This window comes from Pezoporus flaviventris, unplaced genomic scaffold (assembly GCF_033815535.1).
Source record: "Pezoporus flaviventris isolate CSIRO_AGI_PZ_B2104156 unplaced genomic scaffold, CSIRO_AGI_Pfla_v1 ptg000213l, whole genome shotgun sequence".
Classification (NCBI taxonomy): domain Eukaryota; kingdom Metazoa; phylum Chordata; class Aves; order Psittaciformes; family Psittacidae; genus Pezoporus; species Pezoporus flaviventris.
Genome location: NW_026892761.1, coordinates 3195679 through 3223367, shown reverse-complemented (window position 1 = coordinate 3223367; position 27689 = coordinate 3195679). Strand labels below are relative to the sequence as shown.

The 27689-nt window shown below is 47.2% G+C and overlaps 1 protein-coding gene across 3 annotated transcripts; it reads left to right on the top strand.

Annotated features, from left to right (window-relative positions):
- Positions 1-84: 84 nt before the first annotated feature.
- SLCO4A1 (solute carrier organic anion transporter family member 4A1) lies at positions 85-27689 on the top strand. 3 transcript variants are annotated; one of them, XM_061441396.1, is made up of 12 exons: positions 85-370; positions 13323-14262; positions 15440-15530; positions 16360-16481; positions 16819-16930; positions 21453-21607; positions 22289-22484; positions 23051-23216; positions 23332-23504; positions 23861-23925; positions 24452-24600; positions 25385-27689. In XM_061441396.1, the coding sequence occupies exons 2-12, from the start codon at positions 13464-13466 to the stop codon at positions 25526-25528; spliced, it is 2172 nt and encodes a 723-aa protein (XP_061297380.1). In that variant the 5' UTR covers positions 85-370; positions 13323-13463; the 3' UTR covers positions 25529-27689. The 3 variants fall into 3 exon arrangements, with proteins under 3 accessions (XP_061297380.1, XP_061297382.1, XP_061297383.1); XM_061441398.1 differs by having other exon boundaries at positions 13308-14262; XM_061441399.1 differs by lacking the exon at positions 85-370 and adding an exon at positions 12905-13036.

Here is a 27689-nt window from a genome sequence, read left to right as displayed (position 1 = left end):
GGACGGGAAATTGGGCAGGTTTGATAAGATGCACCTGACCGTAAGCCTTATCCCGCTTATAATCGCTCTGTCATCCATTTCCTTTCCTCCTTTTCTCCCTGCCCAACAAGGGATGCTCTCCCTGCTCTTCCTCCTTCCCTTCCCATCTTTCCCCCTTCCATCTCTCCCTCTCGCATCCCTCTTTCTCTCCCCGCATCGCCCGCGTAGCCCCCACTTTCGCTCCGCTTCCAGTTCCTCTCTCCCTATTGGCTGCGCCGCTGCCGGCATCCGCCGCTGATTGGAGAAAACGCCCGTCGGTCAGGGCGGGATGCCCCGCCCCGCGGCTGGCGCAGGGGAGCGCGGTGGCGGCCAGCTGCGGCCCCGGCAGCAGGTACCGGGGCAGGGATGGAGGGAGCGGGGTGGGCACGGTGGTGATGGGGGCTCCCCGGGCAGTCCCCCCCCCACCGTACATAGCCACACACAGAGCGGGAGCTATCGGGTGGGACCGCACGTGTCTGCGGGAGCGGCGCGGCTGAGCCCCGAGGAAGCGGGGATGGGCGCGGATCATCCGCCGCTCCCCGCCGGGGGATGGAAAACCTCGGCATGGGGTTAGCGGCGGTTCTGGTGGGGCTTGGGGCTGGGGGAGGCAGCGGTCCGGCGCCGGGGAGTGCAGGTTGTTTTGTGGGACCGGTGGTTTGGTGACCGGAGCCCGGGAAAAGCCTGTCCTGCGGCAAGGGAAGGGGTGGGGGGAAAGTCAGCGAAATAGCCCAAGTCACTGAGATTTTCCATTTGCGAGCTGCCTCCGGTGACGCTTCAAAACTGGTGGTGTTATCTTGTCACCGAAACTCGTTACAACTGATTCATTGTGGTTTGGTGATGGTTTTTTTTTTTCCTTTCCTTTTGTGAGAACCTTGCCTTTCTATGGGAAATTGAAAAGGTGCAAAGAAAAGGGAGAAAATGAGGAAAGCTGAGAAAATAGCTAAAGAAAAGCTAAGGAAATAATAATAATGATAAAGTAAAGCCGAGGAAATTAAGTGGCATGGTAAATTGGTCCTTATCGCAAGCAAAAAGTATGTTATTAATAAACAATTTGGTTTCAAGAGGATTGTAACAAAAGTTAGAGAAGGAAGTGGCAGGCAGCATGCTGAGCTGAAATTGGAGCACTTCCATCGCCTGACCTATATTACTTTATGAACCTATTTGTTCGGATGATACAAAGCAAAAGCCTTGCTATAATAAAAGCCTGGGTTTCAATTCTGAGAGCTCAAAAGGCACAAGTGGGCGTTAATCGCACGAGTTGTTGCATTACTGTTTCAGTGCTATTTTATAGGCTGTTTTGGTTTTATCAGGCAACACGCTACAAACACGGTGTTACTCCAGTCTGGCGCCTCCTCTTCTGATTTCTGGGCTCTTAGTTTCAATCGTGCCACTTGGTTGTAAAAATACCCTGAAATAGTATTTGAGGGGGGGAAAGAACACGGAAGAGATCTTTAGAGAAGCATGCCTTGGGTGGCTTTAAACACAAGAAGAATGAGAAAGGATGAAACGGCGGGGAGAGAGGGTTAGTCAAATAATGAAAGGGGAGGAGGGGGAAATAGTTATTTATATGCAAAGAGGTCTAGCTTGTGGAGTACCAGAAATGATCGGAAACTGAAGCAGCAGCATGAGGGACAGACCACAGCCACCTGCCCTGCCACTGCTAATGTACTGGGGTGTGAGGAGCGCGTCCAGGCATGACAGCCTTTTCTGTAGCCCTGTGCAACAGCCACTCCTCTTGTATTGCCTTAATCCACCCTGCACGTGGGGCAAACCCACAAAGTGACGGTGGCAAAAGCATGATGTGCGACCCAGGGATGACAAATGAGACTGGAAGCAGCAGTTCCTGTAGGGGTTGGACATTCCTGGCCAGCGGAACCAGGAACCACTGAGCAAGTACTTACAAGAAATCTTTACAGAGCTCAGAGGTTTGTAGGTGAGGGGGAAATGGGATCAGCCACTAACAAAAGAAATATCCTTTGGCTTAGGGAGATCAGTATCCAGCTGCTCGGTGCCCCACAATTGCAAGCTCCTTGAGACAGCTTTAATCTTTTTGTGTGTGTCTTTGCAGCATGGAGCAGGCTGGTGGGGACCCTGCTCTCTGATCTGGGGCTTTGCACCCAGTAAACTAACACAAAAGTGAATCATGGCTCTGCTTGATGCAGCTTATTTTGCTTAGTCCATCCCATCACTGAGCGCTGTTTCGCTTTCCTTTATTTTAACTGAGTGTATCAAGCACAGAAACCTGCATTTGCCTATGGGCTTGCTCACAACCTACAGGTGAAGGTGCTCATATGTCAGATGACCAAATATTTTGCTTTACCATTTGGGTTTCTTGTCTTCTTCACCTGGTTCCTTGAGCTGCTGCCTGTAAATTGCTTATTCTGAGCCATTTGCATCTTGCAGGATCCCATTAAGGCAACAGTGACCGGTGGAAAAGCTTTGTAAGACTCTGCAGCCACTTAGCAGAGCTGAGGGACAGTTGATGGTGGCTTAGTGAGATGCTGACTATGATTTTGTGGGGGAGAGGCTCCCCCTTTGGATTTTTAGGCTTAATAAACAGAGGTCACCCCGTTATAGCAACCTGTTGGAGTTGTTAACTGTGCACAGGCTGTTTTGGGTTAAATACGTTGGTGTTTTGGTCTTGATTTCAATGGCAGGAATGTTCCCCAGCTACCTCAGCCCTCCCTAGCTGCGGGATCTGTAGGTGCAAGAGCTTCTCCCATCCTGGAGTCGCTCTCTTTTCCCTTTTCAAAACCAATCTATGGCAAACCCCCTCTGTGATATAATTCCTTTTGTTCCATCTTGCCCTTGAGTGACCTCCTGGCGTACCAGCAGTGATGCTGAACTGGAGGAGTTGAGAACAAAGAGTTTCTACAAACACTTTGTGGGAGAAATGCTCCGAGAGAGGTCAAGGACTTTGTCTGCTTTATGAATCCCAAACAAAAGCATTTCTCCTGCTTCAGTAGCTGTGATGAGGGACTGTAGACAAGTACTCAGGGCTGCTAACTTTAATAGATTTTGCGTCAGGCCTCTTGTTAGTACAGCAGAGAGCATGAGGTGAGGCAGTGAAGTGTTTACTATTAACAGAGCAATGTTATTCTAACCTTAAATCTCAATTCAGGCAGAAATACCCTAAGTCTGGGGTGTTACCATGTTGCTGCTGTCAAAAACGTCCTTCCACTTCGAGACTGTAAATGATCTTGAGCAATAGGAATACGGTGGTGGTAGGAAACACTTTTTATTCTTGTTTCCTTCGTTCAGCAAGGTGCTGAGGCTTTCCAGCACTTTCTGGAATTCCCAGAGCAGTGAAGACATTAGTCCAGTTTTTTTTCTCTTGTTCTATTCTGCTCACATACATATAGTTACACTAAAACTGGGTTTGATTACTACTGATGGAGAAGGTGTATTGCTAAACAGCATTGATGATCTTCAGCCATCTGAGTTCTCGGAGCTCACATTGGTTCCATCAAGAAAGTGCTGACAAGCTTTGTACGACCATCACCCAGTGGTCTGAGGGGTTAGGGAGTTGGTTTCATGTTGGGAAAGCAAGGCCAAACACTTTGGGGTTCTTCCAAAAAATACTCTGACTTTGCAGTGTTCTGGCTGAAGAAAAAACAAGAAAAAGTACTTTTTGGCATTTTTATAGCTATGGCTTCATATTTGTGCATTGAAGTATTTGGGTGTGCTAGGAAATGGGAGTTTATTTTTCTAGATAGCATTAAGAGAGAAAAAAAAACCACATTTAGATTCTAGAGTTCTGATAAGTGATACCAGCCCATGACACAGAAATAAGAAGTCCCCAAAACACATGAAGGATCATGGGCCCTTTTGGATTTTCTTTTGGGTTTTCCCTCATAGCCTTTCCTTGGAAAATCGCATCAATCTTTTTTAGCTTACCAGAGCCCAAATAAACCAGGTTTGAAACCTGAGTTCAAGTTTTCTATTGTTTTAAAAGCCTCATAGCAAACAGAAGCTCAGCCCTTGTCCCAGAGCAGCTGCCAGGCTGCGCTACCTTGTCTTGCCTGGAAGTGCTTGCTTCCATGACCGATCTGATCCTGCACTGCTTCAGCTTAATCAGGGCAGATGCCATGGAGCTTTATGTTAGCATAAGAATTCCACCCCAAAAAGGGATTTCCTCACAGTGCTTTCAAAGCAACTTTATGGTTGTCTTAGTATTGCCAGAGTGGATTCAGTCTCACAGAGACTTTAGATCCTTAAAGCTGGGATGTGGGTCTTGGTTAAAACAGACTCAGCCCTTCTGGAGTCCTCCTATAACCCTGATGAACCCATGATACCTTTAGCATTGTATATTTTCCTCTTATTTAGTTCAAAACCTTGAAAAGAGTATTTTAAGTTGTTGAAGAAACTGAACTGAAAGGAGTGAGAAGTGGATTCCTCGCCTGTGGTACACTGGTTTTCTGTCTCCAGTGTTCTTGTTTTAAAATAACTTAAAATATTGCCTTTTTTTCCCCAAGAGGCAATAAATGGGCTTCCTTGCTCATAGCCACAAACCAGCCAATCTTTATTCCTTTGAACTACCTCTCACTTTCTGCGAGCAAACCCCACTCGAATGTCTTCTGTGAGCAAACACAGCACGGGTAGGCTGCAATGGCAGGATCAGGCCCATCATTCCTCAGGAAACACTGATCAAAACCCAGTCCTCTGTGACCTCGGTCAAGCTGGTGATCAAGCAGAAAGTTGTCCTGCTCTGTGTGTTTCTTATAGCACCTTCAGTGGGCTCTAGGATGTGAGCAGCTCCTTACCAAGGAAACTGAAACAGTTCCCAAGCCAGAAGTGGGAATGCCATGATGCTGCTATGTGGAAGCAGGAATACCTTGAAGGTAGTTTTCAGACTTCCAAGTAAATCTATCCTTCAACAGCCACTGTGATTCCTTGTGCAGGAGAAAAGGAAGGATGCAAAGCAGAAGCCATCTCCGCATTGTCCACAGTCAGCAAACCCCTCTGACTCCCAGCGCATGTTCTGGGTTGACAGTGGGAACACTGTATACCTGCTTATTCCTTTATCTCAGGAAGAAATGCCATTTGGCAACAGTTTGCTCCCTGGCAGTAAGAATGAGTTGCTGACCTGATCGAGCATTGTCAGATGGAGGGTGTTCCAGCCTAGGAAAGGGACAGTTTGCAAACCACGTGGTGCTCGCAGGGAGCTTACACGTATATTGATGTGTGTGTGTATGGGGTTGCTGTTTCATACTGAGCAGGGTTTCTTAGAGAGGCCTGGTAATGCAGAACAGTATTGCTCAGCATTTTTCCACTAGCATCTCTCAAAGGAATCAGTTGGAGTCTCAGAAGCCAAGATTTACCTACAAGCCCTCTCTATTAGACCTCATAGCAGCCTTCCAGTATCTGAAGGGGGCCTATAGGGATGCTGGGGAGGGACTCTTCATTAGGGATTGTAGTGACAGGACAAGGGGGAATGGGTTAAAACTTAAACAGGGGAAGTTTAGATTGGATCTAAGGATGAAATTCTTTCCTGTGAGGGTGGTGAGGCACTGGAATGGGTTGCCCAGGGAGGTTGTGAATGCTCCATCCCTGGCAGTGTTCAAGCCAGGTTGGACGAGGCCTTGGGTGATATGGTTTAGTGTGAGGTGTCCCTGCCCATGGCAGGGGGGTTGGAACTGGATGATCTTGAGGTCCTTTCCAACCCAAACTATTCTATGATTCTATTATGCAACAGGGATGTGCCCTATTCAAAGAAATCCCCAAATATACCACAGTGTGTCAAGATTTTTTGCTCAAATGCACAGTAACTGCAAGCTGACATTGAGTTTATTCTAAATGGATGAAATATGATTAAGTATGATACTTTTGTTTGACCCATCTTTGGAGGGCAGTTGGGGAGTGCTTGGTGTCAGGAAGCTTGGAGGCTGCAAATGCCAAGTCGGGAGTCTTATAGCCTGTGCACTGATCTTGTCCAAACACCCTTGTTCCACTTGAGATTTGTGCTGAATGGGTTAATTGTGTGCCATCTGGCTTTGTGCTAGATCAAATATTGTTTGTGTTATGGCCTCAGCCAACATGAAGCCAGAATAAGCTTGGGGTAATACGTTTCGCTAATCAAACAGAAATACGATTATGTACCTGTTCGTGCTCCAGGTCATACCTGCACTGAGGAGTGATTTAGCAGTACACAAGCTAGTGATTGTGGGGACATGGGAGAGGGCCGAGGGCTGGAGCACCTCGGCTATGGGGATGCGATGAGAGAGTTGGGGTGGCTCAGCCTGGAGAGGAGAAGGCTCTGGGGAGGCCTTAGAGCAGCTTCCAGTGCTTAAAGGGGTTGACAAGGAGGCTGGAGAGGGGCTTTGGACAAGGGCCTGTAGGGACAGGCCAAGGGGAATGGCTTTAACCTGCCAGAGGGGAGACTGAGATGAGCTCTTAGGCAGAAGCTCTTCCCTGGGAGGGTGCTGAGGCGCTGGCACAGGGTGCCCAGAGAAGCTGTGGCTGCCCCAGCCCTGGCAGTGTTCAAGGCCAGGTTGGACACAGGGGCTTGGAGCGAGCTGCTCCAGTGGAAGGGGTCCCTGCCCGTGGCAGGGAGTCAGAACAAAATGGTCTTTAAGATTCCTTCCAACCCAAACCATTCTATGATTCTATGGCATGAGGGTTGTAGACAACCTGAATAGGGTGATCTTGCCACAGGCAACAGAGAGACAATAGGAACATCTAACTCAAATTGGGCGTATAACTTTAAACACATAATTGAGAGAGACAAACCCCACTCTTAATGCTGTATGAATTCCTAGAGCAAATCACCTGAGCTGTAGACATCAGGGTTATTTAACTCTGTGTCTTGCATGCCATAGTAACTTCCTAGGTGCTAATCTGGGGTTAACCGAAACAGAACAGCTGGAGTTCTACTGTAGTTTGCAAAATGGCCCATTGCAAGCAGTGAGTTCATTTAAGTGCTGCCTGGGAGGCTGCGCTGTTCCTGTGCTTGGCAGGAATCTCAAGACTAATACCTAAGAGGATTAGAGAGCATCGCTGAATGTTAAACAAGATCCAGGCTAAGCGGTGTGCACCAGTGAGCTTGTGCTCCGGGGGCTGTTTGGGGAAGCTGCTACTTGCTGATCTGGAAAAGAGTGGGCTTGTGTGGAAAATACTCTTCCCTCAGCTGAACCTTTCCTGTCGTTTGCATGTGTCGTGCTCCCACTTGACGCAGTGTTTCCACCTGCCCATTTCATGTGCTCACTGAGGATGACAGGCATTGCAAAGGATGCTGATGATAGCTAAAAGCATAAGAGGATAAGAAACATGACTCTTTTAATGTGCTCCCTTCAGCTCTGTAGTCCCTGGGTTGAGAGGCGAATGGGTGAGCATCCAGCCCACTAGCACAGGGTTGAGCTAGAGGACTTGTCATGGAAAATAGTGATGCTGTAGTGATAGAACAAGGGGTAACGGGTTAAAACTTAAACAGGGAAAGTTTAGATTGGATCTAAGGAGGAAATTCTTTCCTGTTAGGGTGCTGAGGCACTGGAATGGGTTGCCCAGGGAGGTTGTGAATGCTCCATCCCTGGCAGTGTTCAAGGCCAGGTTGGACGAGGACTTGGGTGAGATGGTTTAGTGTGAGGTGTCCCTGCCCATAGCAGGGCGGTTGGAACTGGATGATCTTAAGGTCCTTTCCAACCCGAACTATTCTATGATTCTATGAAAGCTGAGGCTAAAGACTGTCACTGGCTGGCAGAACAGTATGACCTTGTGATACGTGATTTTCCTTGGAAAGTCCACTTGCTACAGAGAAAAGGTGTTGGGCATCAATCTTGTCTCAGGAAAGAGTGAAGTACTGAGTAATTTGGATGTTGACCTCCAACCACCTTTGTTCACATGTAAAAGAGACAGCACAGAAGCCATGCCCCATGCCAGCTCTTTCCCTTGACAGCACTGCGTAGTGCCTCGCATGGGTTTCTTCCCATGCTGCAGCAGAAATCAGGGATTTAAGGTTTGTGTTTCTTCTTCAGATTTTGATCTGTGTGATCCATTTGAAAGGGAAAAGTCATTCAGTCCCCATGAAGAAATGGTTTTCCAACAGTGAGGGTTCATTTGAAACCCACTTCTAACAGCTCCCTGCTCGCGGCCCACAGCAGCACAGGCATGACAAGTGTTCTAAGGAAAAACAGTTGTGCAAATGGGCACATTTCTCCATGGTTTTTGAATGGCTGTCAGCAGAAAGGAGGGTAGTGGCCCAAGTTAGGGTATAAACAGTTTTGGTACCAAGCAAGATTGTGTGTTTCTGCTTTTGCTCTTATAATCAAGTGAAAAATAGATTCCCGATACCTGGCAAGAGTGTGATACATGTAGAGACCTCATTGAAAAGGCTGTTATCCAGTGGTGATGTAAGAGAATAGCCGGTGGAAAGGCTTTGCTACTCCAGCAGTGACTGTTGCCCTCTGTTTGAGGAGGATGCAGTAATTCTGTGTAGTATTAACACACCACCTCCAACAGAAGCGCCTTGTACTGTTTGTGCCATATCAATTTTTTTGTGGTCTGGCTTCCACAGTTTCATGCTATCATTTCCTCTGTTTGTTTTTGCTTTCATAGTGGTCAGACCAGGAGGATGACAAAGAGAAAGTTTCTGTAAACCATGGCAGATGTCAGTGTTATTATATTACATTTATCCTGTACTTGGTGCCCTTGCATTGTGTAACACAGGATGTTGCATTTTTTGCATCTTTATTGCTTCTATCTTTAGAAGCAGCACATAATCGTGTCTCACATTATTTGGGTTTTGCTCATTTTGTTTCATTTCTTATATTGTAAAGGATTTCCTTGAATTTGCATCTTCTGCATACAGCCAAAGAAGGGATAGCATAGGAACTAATGGGTAATCATTGGGAAAAGCTGACTAATGCCTCATGTAGAAACATTATCCTGAATATTGAACACCCTTAAATGACTTTAAAAGAATCCAAATGGTGGAAAACTGTGGCATGCTATGGGCAGAGCTAGCCCTTGGTAACATGCTGGTGGTGTGTCTGTGTTTGAAGAGCCATGGAGATGCCCAGCTCCATGGCCAGCATGAAAACCTTCTCATCATTGATCAAACTTGTGGGTAGGAAAAAGATATTGAAGCAAGAGTGACTTTAGGGAGAAGGAGTTAGTTACTATAGCATAAAAGAACCTTTTGTCTGCTTAATCTTTGCTATGGCAAAGTCTAGTGGCAGAGTTAAATCTGCTTTGTGCATTGGGACTGCAGGTTTTTAAAGATAGTCTAAGGCAGCTCCAGCCAGTTGTATTTGCACAGATAAGCTGGAACAAATAAGTAAGCTCAGAAAATCTGGCTAGATTTATCTTCAAAGCATTTTCAAGCAGTTAATTGAAAATTATCCAAGCCACCTTCCTGGTTTCTTGCATATTATTGCATTAATTCGCCAGTGAATGGAAAGTGCTTGGAAAAAACACAGAGGATTTGAGAGTGCTAAGCTCTGTTATTTGGAATTTATATACTTATAAATGTGCCCTTGCTCATGTGACAGTTTAAAGCCAGTTTCTGCTGCTCTCTTCCATGCATCAGACACTGGTGGAGCTAATCATGTGAAAGCAGTCTGCAATAGCGGGGTGGCCCAGTGTACTGCCATCTCCATCCTCTGCTGGGTACCTCCTCCCCTGCGCTCAAGCTGTCCTTGTAGCACTGATGGGAGCACAGCATTGGTCAGCTGGCTGCTCTCTGGGTGTGTTTCTCATTCCTGAAGTGTTTCTATGTGTGCAGGCTGATGCTGTTCCTGTAGGAATTGCTTATGAGCGGATCTGGGCTGGTCCTGATGCTGTTCCTGGCAACAGCAGCATCCTCTGTATTGCTGAAGCACAAGGATGCTTTTTAAAAGCATGCAAAAAGATGCAAGGCTCATCCTTCGTGTGAGCTGGGTAAAGTTCTTCAGCTGCCAGGAAAACAATTCAGTCTTGCAGGTGAACAACCCCATCTTGCCATGCTTGCTTTAATCCCTTTTTAACTGAACCAGTGTCTTGAGTACAAACCCCCTTCACAGGACTAGGACATGGATTTATCTCACTTCTGGGAGGCTTCCCTGTTCCTAAAGCAGCGAGTGGATTACACTTGATCCATATGGCGTTTATCAGCCATGACAGAATTAGCACTGATAATCCTCTGAAGCCAGAATACCTGAGAAAAATTCAGTATGTGTTACCAAGAGAAATTAAATGTACAAACCCAGATGAAATTGTCTCTTTCTGCAGTGACGTGAGCTTGGTACTTGGATGCGGACTTTCCCAAAGCATGTACTTAGTAAGGTGAGGCTCACTCTCATGTCAAGGAGAGTAACTGAGACCAGAGCAGCCACTGAGCATCCCCTGGGGCTGCGCTTCCCTAGTTTGCAGTGCATTGTCTGATCATTTTAAATCTCCTGTCCCTGCTCCTTAGCAAATATCTCCATGTATGCCATAGCATTGAAGAAATGATTAAGCCTGGTCGTAAACCATAAACTGTGCTCAGCTATGGAAAGCACAACTTATGAATAAATGTTATTTACAATAATAAAAGTCAAAACCCATGGAGTGACAGGGAAGATTAACTATTATTAGGCATGCTTCAGCAAATGGGATTATTTTGCATGTCAGTAATGAGTTAATTTGGAGCATTAATTTAATCACAGTCTTTGGCAGTGACACAGAATGTTTTTAATTGGTCCTGTGAGTTTTTAAACAATCACCTGATGAGAACCTTGCAAGTTTTACTATTGATTTAATGGTAAATATGAAGGTGGGTGGGGGAGTCTACAGATTTCACTGTGAAATACAAATCATATGCTTTCATTGCCCTGCTACTTCTGTCGTGTTGGCTTGGTGATGTTGGCAATCTGGAACCAGCTGCACAGCTGAAAAAAACGGAGTCAAAATCTTGCCGTCAGATGAGTAAATCTATAGCTGTGAGATAATAGGTTTGGGACTGATTCAATGTAAGCAAGAAATCACCATCTGAGTCATTAAAACCAGAGATGAATGGGAAGCAATAAATGCATGGCTTAGATGAATAAGGATGATTAGAAAGTGCGTGAAGTTGGTTGGGTTTTTTTTTCCCTGAAGATCATATTTTGTCCTCTAAAGTGGCATATGGCTCCTATGAAGGCTGATATTCCCAGTGACTGTGTCGCTGCCAGTGTATAAATACTTCAAGGGATAAAAAGCAGCTTGGTAGACAGCACAGAGCAGGAACGGGCTTCCTGCCTGCAGCACCTGGGAACAAGTCGTTAGCCCAGTTCCATTGGGAGATGGCCAGGACGTGGGCTTTGGGGGCAGAGAGGCTTCTGTGTGTGGGGAAACATCTGCTGCTTGGAGGAAAGGCTGGTTGCTTGCTTGGATGTGTTTCGCACTGTGTTTGCTGCAGTAGGACTGAGGGTACCCATAGTTGAAGGGGAGGGTGATGTGGTCACTTGAGTCCAGTGGCCCACACTCCTACTTCAAGAAAAAGACAACTTTAATAAGGACCTGTAATTTCTTTCCTGACTCGTGAAATACCAAAAAGTCAATATGTAATGTCAATATATATGTTCATGAAGTATCAAGGAGGTATCCCAGTGCTGGTGAAGAGGCAGTAGGAGTGTTTCCTCCAGTGTGAAGGTGAGCCAGTTTGGAAGCTCTTGCCTCCTGGTCACATCAGCTAACTAACTGAGATAGGCTTTTTCTATCAGCTGACATCAGTGACAGCAAAATCAGTCCTCAGCCAAGCACCCTTCTTTACAAGTGCAGGCAAACGTAACATCAGACTTGTGTTTGGTACGGGAAGCACACAGCTGAAGTCAGCTGGCTCCTGTGCAGGAGGCATGTTTGATTTACATGGACATGAACAGTTCCACCCCTTAGAGCCTGATCCAGTACCTCATAATCTCTTCTGACTTTAATAGAGTGCTAAAGAACTCTTATTTATTGTTTCCAATATTGCCCCCAAAGATGAGGAAACAGATTTAGAGCCGTAAGAGTCATAAGAACATTGGAGGGATGAAAAAGTGAGGTAATACAGCTTTGCATCCAAGGCATTATCTTTTTGTGCCAACGTATTGCAACAGTCTGTCTCTGCAGCAAAACTTTAACACCTGCAGTTAGTTTTTGCTTTTACAATGGAAGTTTTCCTGTACTGTACTCAGTCAGCTAAAGTAGAAGTAGGGTGCTCCTGTTCCTGTGCCTGCAAGAACTGCTGGTACAGGGAAGCACATCAGTGCTCGTGCATGCTATTATCTACCAGGCAAATGTCAATATGTTTTTCCTCGTTCCCTGCTGATGAGGTTGATTCACACGTCAAGGGGAACACTTTTATAAGAGCTTTTTGAACAGACACTGGCACAGGGTGCCCGGAGAAGCTGTGGCTGCCCCATCCCTGGCAGTGTTCAAGGCCAGGTTGGACACAGGGGCTTGGAGCAAGCTGCTCTAGTGGAAGGTGTCCCTGCCCATGGCAGGGGGCTGGAACTGGATGAGCTTTAAGGTCCCTTCCAATCCAAACCATCCCATGATTCTGTGCAACTACTGGGAAATACAGGATGCTTTGAAGATGCTCTCTAATAGAACAGTTCTCGCCTAGCATTTGTTGCATATGTAAGACTGGTATTCAAGAGGCAACCTTATTGTCATCATATATACATACATATGTATATATGGCATATATTCAGCCAAGGCATTTAAGGAAAATTACTCTTGGTTGCTGGCATGATCAGGTGCTGATGCACATGAACTGGTTGAAAGAAGGCAGTCTGCATTGGTAATTAGGTTAGAGTCAGCTGCCTCTGCCCTCCAGCTCACTCAGAAATGGCATGTAGTCTAATTAGTTATAGAAAGGATTTTACTGAATAGTTGTAAACGGATCTGAGGGCTTGGAATAAAATCAGTCTGACTGTGGAAACTTTTCAGGATAATTATAAACTATTATTGGCAGAGTGGGAAAGAGACCAGAGGACTTTTAACAGTGGGGAACCTGTAGCTGTGCACTCTGGTCTCTGCGGGAAGAAGAAGGACAGAGGTGGTGAGGGTCTGGTGTCTAACCAGGGTCTTCTCTAAAGGAAGGGTAAGGGGCTCCAGTGGGCAGGGAGACTGCATTTAGAGGTGCTTTTCTTTAATGCTTTTGAATGTTTTGTTCTTTTCTGTAATGCTAATCGTGCCCTGACACCTGAGGTACTAACACACCCCATGGTGGGGGCACAAATCCAGCTGAACTGCATGGTGAAACCCTACTAATTTTATATCTATATATTTAAATACTATATATAATAATTATATATATAGAAAGGACAATATTTGAGGGGTTTGAGCATGGTTTTGTATAAAGATGTGTAAAGTTTCTCTCTTCACAGATCAGAATGGTCTTGGCTCAGACCTTTTCCATCTCCCTACTGATGTGAGTGCCGAAAGCTGCATCTCTCAGCCAGGCAGGTCCTTAGCACCCTGGCCTCCAGCCCTGCCTCAACCTCCTGCTTGACTCTGTGTCCCCGTTCATGGCAATGCCTCAGAATTCAACTGGAGAAAATGGCTTTTGTTTCACTCAGACACTTGACTTGTCCCATTCACATCCTCCCCCTGGTGAGGCCAGCCGGGCCTGTGGCACCTCACTGAGCAATGGCACCGTGTCCTCTGGAGTGCCCAGCCCCTCCGACTCGTGTGCTGAACCCCTCTGCTCCACCACCCCTGGAGAGGAGGAGACCCAATTCCATGAAGGGATTAAATACGTGTCAACCGAAGGGGAGGAACTGGCATGCGGCTGGGGGGGGTTCACCCCGGGGTGCTTACAGCTCTTCAACACATCCAAAGGCGTCTTGTTCTTCCTCTGCGTGGCCTCCTTCCTGCAAGGCATGACAGTGAACGGCTTCATCAACACGGTCATCACCTCCATCGAGCGACGCTTTGACCTCCGCAGCTACCAGAGCGGTCTGATCGCCAGCTCCTACGACATCGCTGCATGCGTCTGCTTGACCTTCGTCAGCTATTTTGGGGGCAACGGCCACAAACCACGCTGGTTGGGCTGGGGCGTGCTGGTCATGGGCTTGGGCTCCCTGCTCTTCGCCTTGCCCCACTTCACCACGGGACCGTATGAGGCACGTTCGGCAGCGGAGGTGGGCATCTGCGGGGGGAACCAAAGCCTGCCCTGTGCCCAGGCTGCCTCCAGCCTCTCCAGCTACAGGTTCATGTTCATGCTGGGGCAGTTCCTGCATGGGATGGGAGCCACGCCGCTCTACACGCTTGGTGTCACCTATTTAGATGAAAACGTCAAGACTAACTACTCCCCTGTGTACATTGGTGAGTGGAGCTGCAGGGGCAGCTGGAACGCGTGGGATGGGTGGTGAGAGAGCTGGTTCAGCTGCCTTGGCACCGAACAGTGGGGAGCTCTCCTGGTCTTTTGTTCCCAATAACAGGCAAGGGGGGTAATCAGAGGGAAGTGGCAGCTGCTGGGGAGGTTCTGCTTAGTTACAGGCAGGAACTGTAAGTGCAATGGGGTATTTTCACTCCCTGCAGGTCAGGAGGTGCCTCCTGCTTCTGGCATGCAACCAGCTGGGGGAACCCTCCAGTGTGCATGGCATTAGTGTCTCTGGCAAATAATAGTGAGGCTGTATGTGATCTGTGCAGTGGGGCAGCACAGCAGGGGTGGTCGTTGGGCTGCTCACATGCTGCTGGTGCAATGCACAGCCAAGAGAAGAGGCTCAGCTCACTGCTCTGTATTGCTGATCACTTAGCAATTGCCAAATACTTACAGTCCTACCTAGTGAAATTGCTAAAAGAGATGACTTTTTAGCAATTTCAGGATTTAGCAGTGTCTGCCCATGCTGCTGTGTCAGAAGGCTGTGCAGGGAGAGAAGGAGATCAGAGAACCGTAGAATGGTTTGGGTTGGAAGGGACCTTAAAGCTCCTTCAGTCCCAACCCCTGCCATGGGCAGGGACACCTTCCACTAGAGCAGCTTGCTCCAAGCCCCTGTGTCCAACCTGGCCTTGAACACTGCCAGGGATGGGGCAGCCACAGCTTCTCTGGGCAATCACAAGATCCTCAGTAAGTGGACGATCTTTCCATGGCAGCAAACCAAAAAGGGCCAGTGGTGCTGCATTTAGCACAGACATCTTGTATTGTCACTGAGGAGACCATGCTGCTGCCCATCATGCTGGCAGTCAGGATGTGGCAGCGGGATCAGCTACATTCCTGTTATATCCCATTGCACCAATTTTGCCTGCCCCATATTACGGGAATTCACACGCTGGATGCAAAAGTTTCCTTGGGACATAAGTGTGAGATGAGAACTTGTTAAAACTGCCTGGCTTTGTTTCTCAATGCCTTAGGAATAAGGCTGTAAGGCAGTCGAAGGCTGAGCATCCCGCACCCAGGAGGGAATGGGGCTGCTGCGATGGGACAGGGGATGCTGGGCACCGGCAGCATCCCTGGCTGAAAGGCTGCTGTTTGTCTCATGTGGCTTGTTTTCCCTTCCAGCTGTTTTCTACACTGCTGCAATCCTTGGGCCTGCAGCGGGTTATCTGGTAGGAGGAATGTTTCTAAATATTTATACTGAAATTGGCAGAGAGTAAGTTGTTAAAAAACAATCTTGTTCCTTTCCCTTTATACTGTGCTTCCTTTGGGGTAAAACGACAATAAGTACCTGGAGAAATGACCTGGTGGCTGGGTGGCAGTGTTCCCGTGGCGTTCAGCATTGTTTCTGCAGGGGGGCTGAGGCTGGATGGGTGGCTTGCATCAGTGCTGCTTCTGGAAGGGAACTGCTGGCAAGCCTGTCAGCTTCAATCCTTCCTCACGCTGCACTGCCTGTGCTAATGAGGCTGTGAGCAGCAGGTGAACTTCTTGAATGAGCTCCCTGATGAGGCAACACTACCAGCAGTGCTGCTCGTCCTCCTGGTCACCCAGCCAGGGAGCCAAGTCCCTCCTTGCTTCTTACTATCTGTAACTTAATCTTATTTCATTTACAGGCTCTTTGGCAAATGAATGGATTACAAATGGGGAGTGGGTTTCCTGGGGAAGGAATGGGTTATTTCTACCAGTTTCCTTGCAAAGGGTAGCTCTGGGGTGGCACAAGGATTGCAGCAACCCCCAAAGCCCAAATGCAATGGGGAGAGGTGAATGTGCAAGCCAGAGATTGAAGGAGAATTAAATGATGACATTTCCCAGGCTCATTCAGTGTTGTGCTCTCTGGTAAGGCAGGCAGGGCTGTGGTGTGGCAGGAAGGGTGATGGATGTGGCATTGCTGGGGAAGAGGCCAGAGCTTGGTTTCCATCACTGATATCCACCCCCTCTGTCCCCCCATCCCCTGCCAGCTCCAGTGCATGGCACACCGGGCTGTCCTGCTCCGTTTCAGACCACCGCCTCTCTCCCTTGTGTCCTTTTGGCTTTGTTTCCTACAGAATTGACATCACCCCGGAGAACACGCTGTGGGTGGGGGCATGGTGGATCGGCTTCCTTGGGGCTGGAGCAGCCTCCCTCTTCATCTCTATCCCCATCCTGGGCTATCCCCACCGCCTCCCAGGTATGGAGCACCACCAGGGCTTGGGGGAATTGGGGCTGCATAGTGCTCATGCTCACCTTGGTGCTCATGCTCACCTTGGTGCTTGCAACCTGATGCACGTGTATAGGTGGGGATGCAAGGGTAGAGGTAGAGGAAGAGCTTCCAGTGTTTAAACAGTAATTCCTACATGGATTTCCATCCCCTGTGGCTTTCCAGCTGCCTCTTTCTCCATTCCTCCCTTGCAGCCATTGGCTGAGGGAGGATGTTGCATTGCATCTTCCTGCTGCAAACCCACCTCTTTGGCAGCATCTGCATCCCATGTCTCACATGCTTCTTGTTCTTTGCCTCTCATTTCCAGGATCCCAGCGCTATATTGTTATGAGGGTGTCAGAGGCTCATCAGCTAAAGGATGGGAGCCACAAAAAAGCATCGGATCCAGACTTTGGGAAAACAGTTAAAGATCTGCCTCGGTGAGAAAACCATCCCACACCTGAGGGTCAGGGAGCCCTATCCAGCAGTGATAGCTGCAGGCCCAAACTGAGCTCACTTTCTGTGACGCTAGCTGGAAGGTTTTGTCCATCTTCAAACCTAGTGCTGATGCTTCCTTGGTGAGGAGATTGTGAAGTGCCTGGTCCCATCAGTGGGTGGGAGCTCTTGGCAAATGAGCTGAACTAGAAATTGTGCTAGGGATCGCATGGGAGAGCAGGGGACAAGTGGCTGTTCCTGTCCATGTGAAGATCCACCTGCAGTCATATCACATAGAATAGTCAGGGTTGGAAAGGACCTTAAGAACATCCAGTTCCGAACCCCCTGTCATGGGCAGGGACACCTCACACTAAACCATCTCACCCAAGAATATGCAATGCACTATTTTGCCAAGGGTGGCTTGGTGCCAGTCTTTAGCTAAAAAGAGATGCACAGGTGTTGCTGCCTCCCTCCCTTCCCACAGCAGCATTATTTCTACCTGTTTGCTTGTGTTTGACCTCACTGGATGTTGTCCAACATCTCCTCCCTGTCCCCTCAGGACTTTTCTTCCTTTCTTCTACTTTTCTTCATGCTATATACATGGTTTGCCCTTTTAATGAGAAAAGAGAGAAAACAACTCCCTTACATTTCCATTCCTGATCCAGGGAACAAGATATTCTGCACTGTAGCCTTCAGTTCCCTTTTTCTTTTATTCTTAGATTCCTCCCCCCCCCCTTTTGCCTTTGCATCTTCCAGCCACCCTTTATGTGTTACTACTTCTTATCTCTCCTGCAAAGCAGTGACACAGCAGCATTCTTATCCGCAGAGCCACTGCTTGGCTCTGCAGCGTGGGCAAGCATCCTTGTGCCAAAGGAGGTTTGGTAGGAAATGGTTTAAGGGGATCCTAGGTGGGAACAAACCAATGGCCAAAATAGAAAATGGTCTTTCCACCTGGGAACAATTGCTATGGATCTTTGAAATCTTTTATGATTTTTTTTGTTGTGTGTTGAGCTGTATTTAAACAGATGCTGCTTGGGTTTAGCTGGTGGGCAAGCTGTGGATGTTGCAGAGCGATCTGGGTATCAATTCCTTTCGGAGCTTGCAGTCAATGAAGGGATTTTCCCCTTTGGTATTTCTCCCAGTCCTGTTCTTAGGTAGGAATTTGCATCCATGTGTGACGGCTGCCCCTTGCAACGGCAAACACACTCGGTGTTGCCAAAGCCTGTGCTGCTGCCAGCAATTACTTGTGAGCTTTAGCTGCGGTATTTGCCTTTGTGCTGGCAGAGGAGGATGGAAGCAGGTGCTCGGGATGGGAGTGTTCAGCAGCAGTCAGTCTGTGTTGTGTCAATGCAACCGCTCACGTTGGCCTGAAATTCTTGGAGACTTCATAGGAAGTTTACCAGGGGTTAAGGCAGTTTTATGAAGAATATAACATTGACCAGATTTCAATACTGTTATTAAATGGCATTCTTGACTGGGAGCCATTTTCCGAGGTCATGGCTTACTCTCCACACGGAAATTAAACTCAAAAGCTGCATTTAAATAATGATAAGGTTATGACTAAAACCAACACAAACAGCATGGCAGAGAGGGATGAAATTCAATGGTTGAGGCTTTTCTTGTGTATCTGGAACAAAGCTCCCACTGTTTCTCAGTGCAGGCTGTCTGACAGCAGGTACAGAGTCAGTCCTTCTCTGGGTGCACCTTCTTTCACCCCTTGTTTGGGAAGAATAAATACTTAAAGGTGGGCAACTCATATCAAACAATTCACATCAGCCCAGACCTTAGTGTGGCTTTCATCTGAAAGCAAAAACCCAACAGACTTTCATGTTCCCTGGTTTTGATTAATAAAAGGGAAGTGCCTTAAAGGCTTGCTATTCTGGAAGCTTGCATTAAAGAGATCACATCTGTGCATGCAGCTCTTAGGGACACGTTGACCATGCTGGAAAACAAGGCCAAAGGACACTGTTGCTTTTGTTTTAGTAAGAGATTGGATGCTGCACACTTTCTCACAGTACAGACAGCAAGAGTCTCAAAGATAAGCAGAAATGCTGACAAACCAAAATACACTTCCATGCCATCAGGCCCTTTCTAAATGAGTGTAATGAATTGCTGTATTCACAGCGCTGCCTAAGAGCAAGAACTTACAGGAATGCAGCCCATACAGCTTAATCCTCTGCCCTCAAGAGACTTCTGTCTTAATTCTTGGGTTGAAGAGCCCTGATGAAATAGCATTTTTCTTTCTCTGGTTCCATATTATTGCTTTTGAGAAATAACCCCTCCTGTGAATGCAGAGGGATTCAAGCATAAGACACATAGAGCTGTGCCAGGAAGAGGAGGCTTTGTCCTAGTGAGTTACAGGTTCGAGTCTGAGGGTCCCTCACTGGTCTGTCAAGCCTTGATCTTCACCGCAAGAATCTGGGGTCAGTATTTCCCTCATCCCTCTTAGATTAGGTGGCAGGATGAGGCTTTGATTTGTCCCATGGCTTTACGACAGCTCCATGCGACGTGAAGACAGGCTGGTGTACACTCCTCTGCGTGCTGCCCTCTGTTCCACTGGTGGTGGTGACAGTAGGAGTCATTTTGTGCAGGGAAAAGTCCCCATTTGCCTGCTCTAAAGCTCCATAAATATCTATTATTAATGAATCATTAGGATGTGATCATACTCTGTTACATCTGGGGTGTCCTGGGCATGCAAGTGTTTCTCAGAGGATGTGCCTCAGGTGATCCCAGCCTACTCAGCAGGTCTGTTACACAGGGAAAGAGTACCTCTATGTACCCATATCAGTCAAGACTTGCAGGATCAGATATTTAGAGATGGGGAGGCTCTCCTCTTGGCAATGCACAGCCTTCTGAAATCCCTTTGGCTGCAGAAACTGAGGACAGTCAAAACTATTTAAGAGTTAGGTGGTTTCTGGGTGTGTTTGAAGTTCTATTCATAGCAGTGAAAAGGTCTGTGTTGACTTTGGTAATGCTTTATATGCTGTAGCTCCTCACAACCACATCTTCTGTCTACAGATGGAATTACTTGAGTAAATCTTTACTCTTGGTGCTGAAGGGAGTTTCTCTGCATTTTCGTGCCTGCAAGTCTAACCTGTAGCCTTTGGCCAGCAGGCATGGTGGGGAACTCCTCTCTTTTTCTCTTGCAGTGTAAAAAGGAGAAGGCATTGTACTTCTTCTACATCAGCCACAGAGCTTCCAAACTTTTTCCTGCGAAGAGATTAAGCTTTGTGCTTCCAAATAAAGCACAAGCAAAAAGATCATTGCTGAAAAATAGTTTAGCAAATTAAGCTAATCCCAACAGCTAGATGATGGTTCCTATAAAGCGCCCTGTAATCAAGTGTAAGAATGGGTTGTATTTTGGTCTTTCAGCTTCTTTGCTCTTTTAGTGTAATGAAATTCTCTGCTTTTTGTGGGTAATGTTGCATGAATGTGATGCTGAGCCTCAGCACGTCTCCCAGTTGTACTACAGCTGGGTTTTCTCTGATTTCATATTTCCTCCAAATCAGTAGGTGATAAATAACTGTGTCTTTCAATGCAGCGAGCATCCCACAGCATCCCTGTCTGTCACTGCCATCAGTACGGAATAAGGGGTTTGTGCCCCTCTCAGAAATGGGATGTTTGGTGGTACTGGTCCAGGCTACACTTGGGGAAAGTTACGCAGCAGAACCTCAAGCTCGTTACAAAACACCCCCTGCAAAGCAATGGCAACCTTCTTAGTCCAGTCTGAGATAGTGAGAGGTAATTGAGACCATCCCATGTGCCCGAGGGCCTTTCTGCATCTTGGAGATGGAATTGCTGTGGGATCATCTTCCTGCATATAAATGACACATGGCAATTTTTCAGGCATATCTAGGGCACTCTACTAAATCCCAGTGGGTCAAAAATAAGATGTATTTGTTCAACAGATACATTAAATTTTTTAAAGTAAAACTGTGCTTACATGGAGTGAGGATTGTGTTCTGTTTTCCAGTGGGATATAAGGTGTTTTGGAGGTGTTTCTTCCATATAGAAAGGCTTGCTTGGTATTTCCCCTGAGCTGCAAAACATCCATGGTTAGCAGAGACTGTTATTCTCATGAGGACATGAGTAGCATGTGAGTATATGAGGATGTAATGCAGCTTTGTTCCCTGCTCTTGGTTGAGTGGGGAGTCCCAAGATAACTGCCATCAGGGGACTAATAAGCCTTGAAATGATGGAGATCTGGTGAATAGTAGTGTTCTTTCAGTTATTGCCTCATTTAGGAATGGAGACTTTCTCCATAAAGCACCAGCATCCTAGTGCAAGTGTATAGGGAGAGGTGGGAGTATCCTCAGCATCCTTCCTTGGCTGGTAGGACTTTAAGTAGAGAAATTCACTGCTCCTTCAAACTCCACCTTTGTGCTGTTTTCTTTCCTTTCAAAGAGGTGCAGCATGATAGGATGCTGCCGTATCTTGGGTGTAATCCTTCTGACTTGAAGATAGGGGACAGACCTGAAATCAAAACAAGCCACAGTGATTCAATTCCAGTATATTTTTCCTTCCCAGATCAGTGCTGCTGCTTCTGAAGAACCCCACCTTCATCTTCCTCTGCTTAGCAGGAGCAACTGAAGCCACCCTCATTGCTGGGATGTCCACATTTGGACCCAAGTTCCTGGAGTCTCAGTTTAGTTTAAGTGCCTCTGAAGCTGCTACCTTTTTCGGTGAGGAAACCGCTTTTTGCACTGCTTTCCCATTTTGCCAACAAATACAAGAGCACTGTAGCTCATGTAGAATGGGGGCAAACACACTTTGCAGTTCATTTATAGGGCAGCTATCATCTTCAGCTATTAGATAGGATCGTTTCCCATCAGCACATCTGTACCAAGTGCATTTTCAAAGCTATATCTACTGACATCAGGAAGAAATGTGTTGTTTCTGTAGCCATCTGTTACCCTCTAGAGGAAAGCAAAATAATTGTAGTCTGTTCCTTCTAGTGCATTACCAGGACATATTAACTAGATGTTTCCTCTAACGAGGGGTGTTGGAATTGGGGCACGTATTTTGTCAGCATCCTGCAAATAGGAAGATCCTCGGTTTCTGGATCATGGACTGAGGAACTGGTGCCCAACAAGCATCAATACTTAATGATGTGCTTCTCAGAGACTCTGTTTTAGGATCTCTGGGTAGGAAAAGCTGCCTTACCAGGCTCGTGCCACATTACCTGAGCTGTTACAGAGGACCACGTACTGTAGCAAAGCCCACTGAGCTCCCACCAAAAGCCCCACAGTATCGAAGGGGTTATCCTCATGCAGACACACTGCAGTTGATATATTCAGACTTGAAGACTCCTTGCTGACATTTCCAAACTTAACTTGTGTGGGTTTTTTTCCCCCTTTTTCCAGGTTATCTGGTTGTGCCGGCCGGAGGGGGAGGCACATTCCTGGGAGGATTCCTTGTGAATAAGTTCAAACTCCGCTGTTCAGGAATCATCAAGTTGTGTTTACTTTGCACGGTGTCAAGTCTCCTGGCTATATTCATTTTCTTTATTCACTGCCCGAACATGCCAATGGCAGGAATAACCCAGACGTACGAGGGAAGGTAATAACAGCCCTCCCCTCTGCCTTGTGCTGCGTGGCCAGAACGGAAGGGTAATTCCAAAGACACGGTGCTGGTGGTAGTCATGTGTGAATGTGTTGATGGAAGGGGATGCCCAGTCAGTCTTACAGGCAGATACTAAGGGTGAGATGCAGAATACAGATGTCCCAATTTTTGCATCTAGTAGGAGTTCATGGAAGAGGCTCCCTCTTTAGTGAGGGAGGGGATGCGAGCAGTGCTAGAGTGTGAGATACTTTACTCCTCAGTTGCTGTCACAGGGCCCTCAATGTCTATCCAATGGGATAGGCAGGAACAAAAGTGGGAATCTCCTCTCTGAACAGAGCTGGTCACTTAAACTCCTTTCGTAGCTGTGGGAAAGAGACAACTGGAGGGCATGATTCCTGTTCATGGGTAAAATCAGGTTAGATTTAACCCTTCCTGTGCCTGGCTTTATGCTACTTGGGGATCCAATGCGTCTTCTACTGTCCATTCTTCTTCTCTTGCTCTACCTATTTTGTCCTGGGAAATGTTTGGTGTCTTCCCACTGACTGCTCCTCTATTTCCTTTAGTGCTTTGCCCAATGGCCACCTAAACCTGACAGCAACCTGCAATGCTGACTGTGGCTGTCTAGAGGAGACCTACAGCCCTGTCTGTGGGAGCGATGACATTATGTATTACTCTCCCTGCCATGCTGGGTGCAAAGAAGTGTCCAAAAACCTCAGGAATGGCAAGAAGGTATGTGTGAAAGCACTGTGTCTTAACAGGGTGGTGGCACATCATCTTCGAGTGATTTGGTTGGCTCTGCAGAAGTGGGAGAGTTAATTTCTCTTATTAAATAACTGTTTCCCAGGTCTATCATGAGTGTAGCTGCATTGACAAAACCCTCCTGCCCGGCCCTGGCGATGCAGAGGCAGGGAAATGTGCCTCCTCTTGTGCAAAAAGGCCCCTGCTGCTGCTGTTCATGTTCATGGTGATCCTCTTCACCTTCCTGAGCAGCATTCCTGCCCTGACAGCCACTCTGCGGTAAGCACAGGGTCACCACATCCTCTGCCAACACTGTAAGAAGCCCCAGTATCTACCTCTGCTTATTCATGGGGCAGATGTGATGGGAACCATCTTGTTACTGTCAGTCTAGAGGCATCAAGTCTAATTCACTTCCATGTCTAGCTGGAAGATCAAACTGGTGGCTCTATTCTGTGACATGGGACACATACATCTGTCCCAGTTTACAGCAGTGCTGGGGGGACACCGTGCTGGGGTAAACCTCTATCTCCAGAGGGGATGGAGGTACCAAGAGTGCTGGATCCTAGTGCCTGATGCCACAGGGAGGTACCATACAGCCTGGCAGCATTCTTAAACAGTCTCCTTTTGTTCCCCAGGTGTGTCTCTGACAGGCAAAGATCATTTGCACTTGGGATCCAGTGGATCGTAGTACGAACGCTAGGTATGGAACAGAGTGAATTTGTGCATCAGGGTGGTTTGTTGGCTTTGTGGACCGTGTGCCAAGCTGTTATCTAAAAATAAAAACCCATTGGGTTGGAAAAAAAGGGTTGGGATGTGCACTGTCGAAAGGAGGATGCTTCCTCTTGTTTGCTGTCGTTCAGGAAAACCTCATTCCCTTTGCATGTGGTTTGCAAACTGAATGAAGGGCTCTGTAACATGCCACAGATGGGGTAGAGGAGCAATGTTCTGCAAGGTATCCTTACTTTCGGATAAAAGGAGCAGAGGCACTGAAGCTCCTGTGTTGTCTTTTGGCTCTTGTGTGACACGGAGGTCAGGACTGTCCCACTGGACTCTCGGGTCTTGAAACTCAGCATGTTTTGGATACCTTATGGCTCTAGACGTTGCAGGATGAGTTTGCTGGATCACAGTAGCAGCAGAGCCTGATGTTTTTCTGCGAGCACTTTTCGTCTTGCCAGGCTGGTGTGTTGGTGCTGCCCAATCTGAAGATCCGCTCTCTCTTCCCACAGGAGGCATCCCTGGCCCCATTGCCTTTGGGTCCATGATCGATAAATCCTGCCTGCTCTGGCAGGACCAGTGTGGTGAGCAAGGGTCTTGCTACGTTTACCAGAACTCAGCCATGAGCCGATACACCCTCATCGCTGGACTGGTCTACAAGGTGATGCTGCCTGTTAGCTTCCCTTTCTGGAAGGTCTCTAGGAGGTATCTGGGCCCTGATATCTCAATTGCTCTGGGAGAGGATTTGACAAAACTGGGTTGTCCTGATCTTTTCCCCTTCACACAAGAAATGTCCTCTGGGAAGGCAAAAGCTCTGTTTGCTTCTCAACAGGTAATTGTGCTCCAGGCAGCATCATTCTCTCAAATTCCCATTACTTTCTAGGCTTACAGCTTCCGTTGCACCATATGAAATATGTCCTCTTCTCACAACAGTTACCAAAGTGATTTTTGCTAGAAATGGAGTAAAATATATAACTGCAGCGTGTTAGGGAGAGTGAGGGATGGTGCTGTGGGCAGGCTGTAAATAACCATTCCCCGATCACTGCTAGAAAACGAGAGCTTAGCTCTGTGTTCCTTGTTTATTAGCTGAAACCCATTATTTTAACTGCTCCCAAACAAGCACTTGCCCTAGGTAGCAGTGTTAGCAGTTGCTGTGATAAAGAGGCTTTCAAAAGCCTTCTGCAAATGGCTCAGGCGGTGTTGGTACATGCAGCACTGTGCCTCGGGTGTCTGTGTGAGGCAGAACTGCTTCCCAAATTCTCACTGTCCCATTGCTATGGGGCTGGCTACATTCTGTTTTCACCCCCTCTGGCTCTGTGTGCTGTTCTGCTGATGTTGAGCATCATCTCCTCCGCAAAGCCTGGTCAGCAAATCTAATTGCAAATGAGGTTTAGGCACCTGGGCTGATGGGGAGCAGAGAGTAACGGGGTGTCTTCATGCTGCAGGTGCTTGGGACAACCTTCTTCCTAGTCGCCTGTTTACTCTACAAACCTCCCCAACCAGAGTCAGCTCCAGGCAGCTCGGATGCATCTGAACATGGGAACCACCAGGAGCACAAACCCTCGCTGCCGGCTGGAGAGGATATATAGCACTGTACACATGCAAGTGACTTTCTCAGACTCGGAAGTACAATGAGAAGGATGCTATGCTGTCCCTAGGGGGGTTTAAATAGTAATCTTATCACTTTTTTTTTAGCTCAAGATAAATAATTTAATCAACCACTGGTGTGCTTGCTATTTTCTTAACAGCAGAAGCACATTTAAAGCTGTGCGCTGATGCCATATGCAGTTATTTAATTTTATTTAAATCAAGGGCTACCGTAGCTTTATTTTATGTCTGTGACAAGCCAGGACCACATTCTCCACTCGTGGAAATAAGCACCAGTAACTCCAATGGAGCATGTGGGGTTTAAACCACTGGAGGGTCTGGGCTGTAATAGCTCAATTGTAAAGCCAACTGTAGCAAAACTTCTATGGAGACCTCCCAAGCCTGAGAAGAGCCCTGGTGTCCTGCAATCTGCATTGCAGCAAGGACAACTTGGCCCTTAAACTACTGTATGCGAAGCAGACTGCCCTGACAGTGTCCTCCTTCCTGTGACACACAGCATCGCTCCTCTCGTTCAGGAGCAGGTTATCTACTTATGCAAACTCAGATGAATGCGTGATGGAGATGGGTTTGAGGGGGGACATCACTAACTGGTTCCTCGGTACACTACAGGCAGCCATCCACAGGAGCTGCCGAGCACTGTACGTTCACTGCCTCGTTTCACTGCAGGGTTCACACCGTGGTGACCCTTCTTTTCCTCTTGCTTTGTTTAAAGGTGATGCCTTTTGTAATGTACTGTGCGAAACTTGGACTTACTTCTTGCTGTTTGTTGGGTGCGGGAAGACACGAGACACAGATCTATGCAATGCTCCTCTTGGTTTGCTCTGTTAAGACATTGGGTTTGGGTAGATGGGAAAGGGCAGAATGAACTTAATTCATCTGTAGACCATTAGCTTAAGGGGTAGCTTGCCCTAACCAAGGATTGCCTCGTGGAAAGGGGATGCTGGCTTGTAACAGGCTCTGTTTGCAAGTAGAGAGGGCAGCATTCCCTTTGAATGTGTGCTTGTAATATTGACCTTTCTGAGGGGGAAAAGTGGAATTTGGGCGGCTGTTTGTCTGGCTTCCTTCTCAACCTAGATCAGGCGAGGTTAGTGCTTAGTCTGCCTGTATTTGCACAGCCACACAATCCAGGTACAGCTCTGGGGGAGAGCTGTGGCCAGCCCCTGGAGTCCTACGCTGTATAAACCACGTTCACGGGGACCAGACCTACGTTACTGAGCTGCGCAACTGGTGCTGCTGTTGTGCCAGCTGCTACTTCGGATTCCCTTGTAGATGTTTTTGTCTATTTTGTGTATTTATGCTTTCCTAAGTTTGTTTCCTTTGTTAGAAAAGGACCAACTATCAGAGCGGTAGTGAAGCCATTCCTATTGCAGACAGGTATGGCAGCGATGGGAGCGTGGTCGAGCCAAGAAAGCAGGTTCTTCCATTCACAGATCCCTTTCCACCAAATCCAGGTAGTGACCTTCCTGCTTCCAAAGCCCTTGTTTTCCAGCCCCTGGGAAAAACTTGAGCATCTCCAGGAACTGCTGGAAAACTAGAAGGTGAGATGGAGGATGGCTTTTGGGGCTTGAAACCAGGCAGCTTGTGCAGCTTTGATGGGGCACAGGGTGCAGGAAAGCCCTGTTTTCCTAGGAAACAGGATTAGGCCCACTGATGCAGGACTTAACTCCAACACCACCCAAAAACCAAAGGCTTCTTCACAACCTCACCTGCAAACACCAGCCTGTGCTCAGTCTTTGCCCAGCAATTGCCCTTACCAGGTTGTAGACACTTTGGGTACAAGCCAGGGATCTTAGATGGGGAAGATGCGTGAATGTATTTTGGGAGCAGATTTTATGTGTGACGTATTTATGGAAGGTAGAAGTTTTTCTTAATATATGTCTAGATGGAAACTGCAATGCAATTGTAGTGTTTATAAAATGAGCTTTATCCAAGTGTGTTTGTTTCCAGAGCAAAACAAAAGCTTGTGGGGTTCTGGGCATTTGTGATGTTGCTGTGGGACTGGTAAGTCATGGACCCGAGTAAGCAGCAACGACAGGTTATGTTAGGTGTACAGGTAACTTAAAATGTTTGAAAGTATGTTTCCCGGTCTCATATGAAGTATTATATTGCTATCAAAGCATAGAAATATAATCAGTGTTTCAC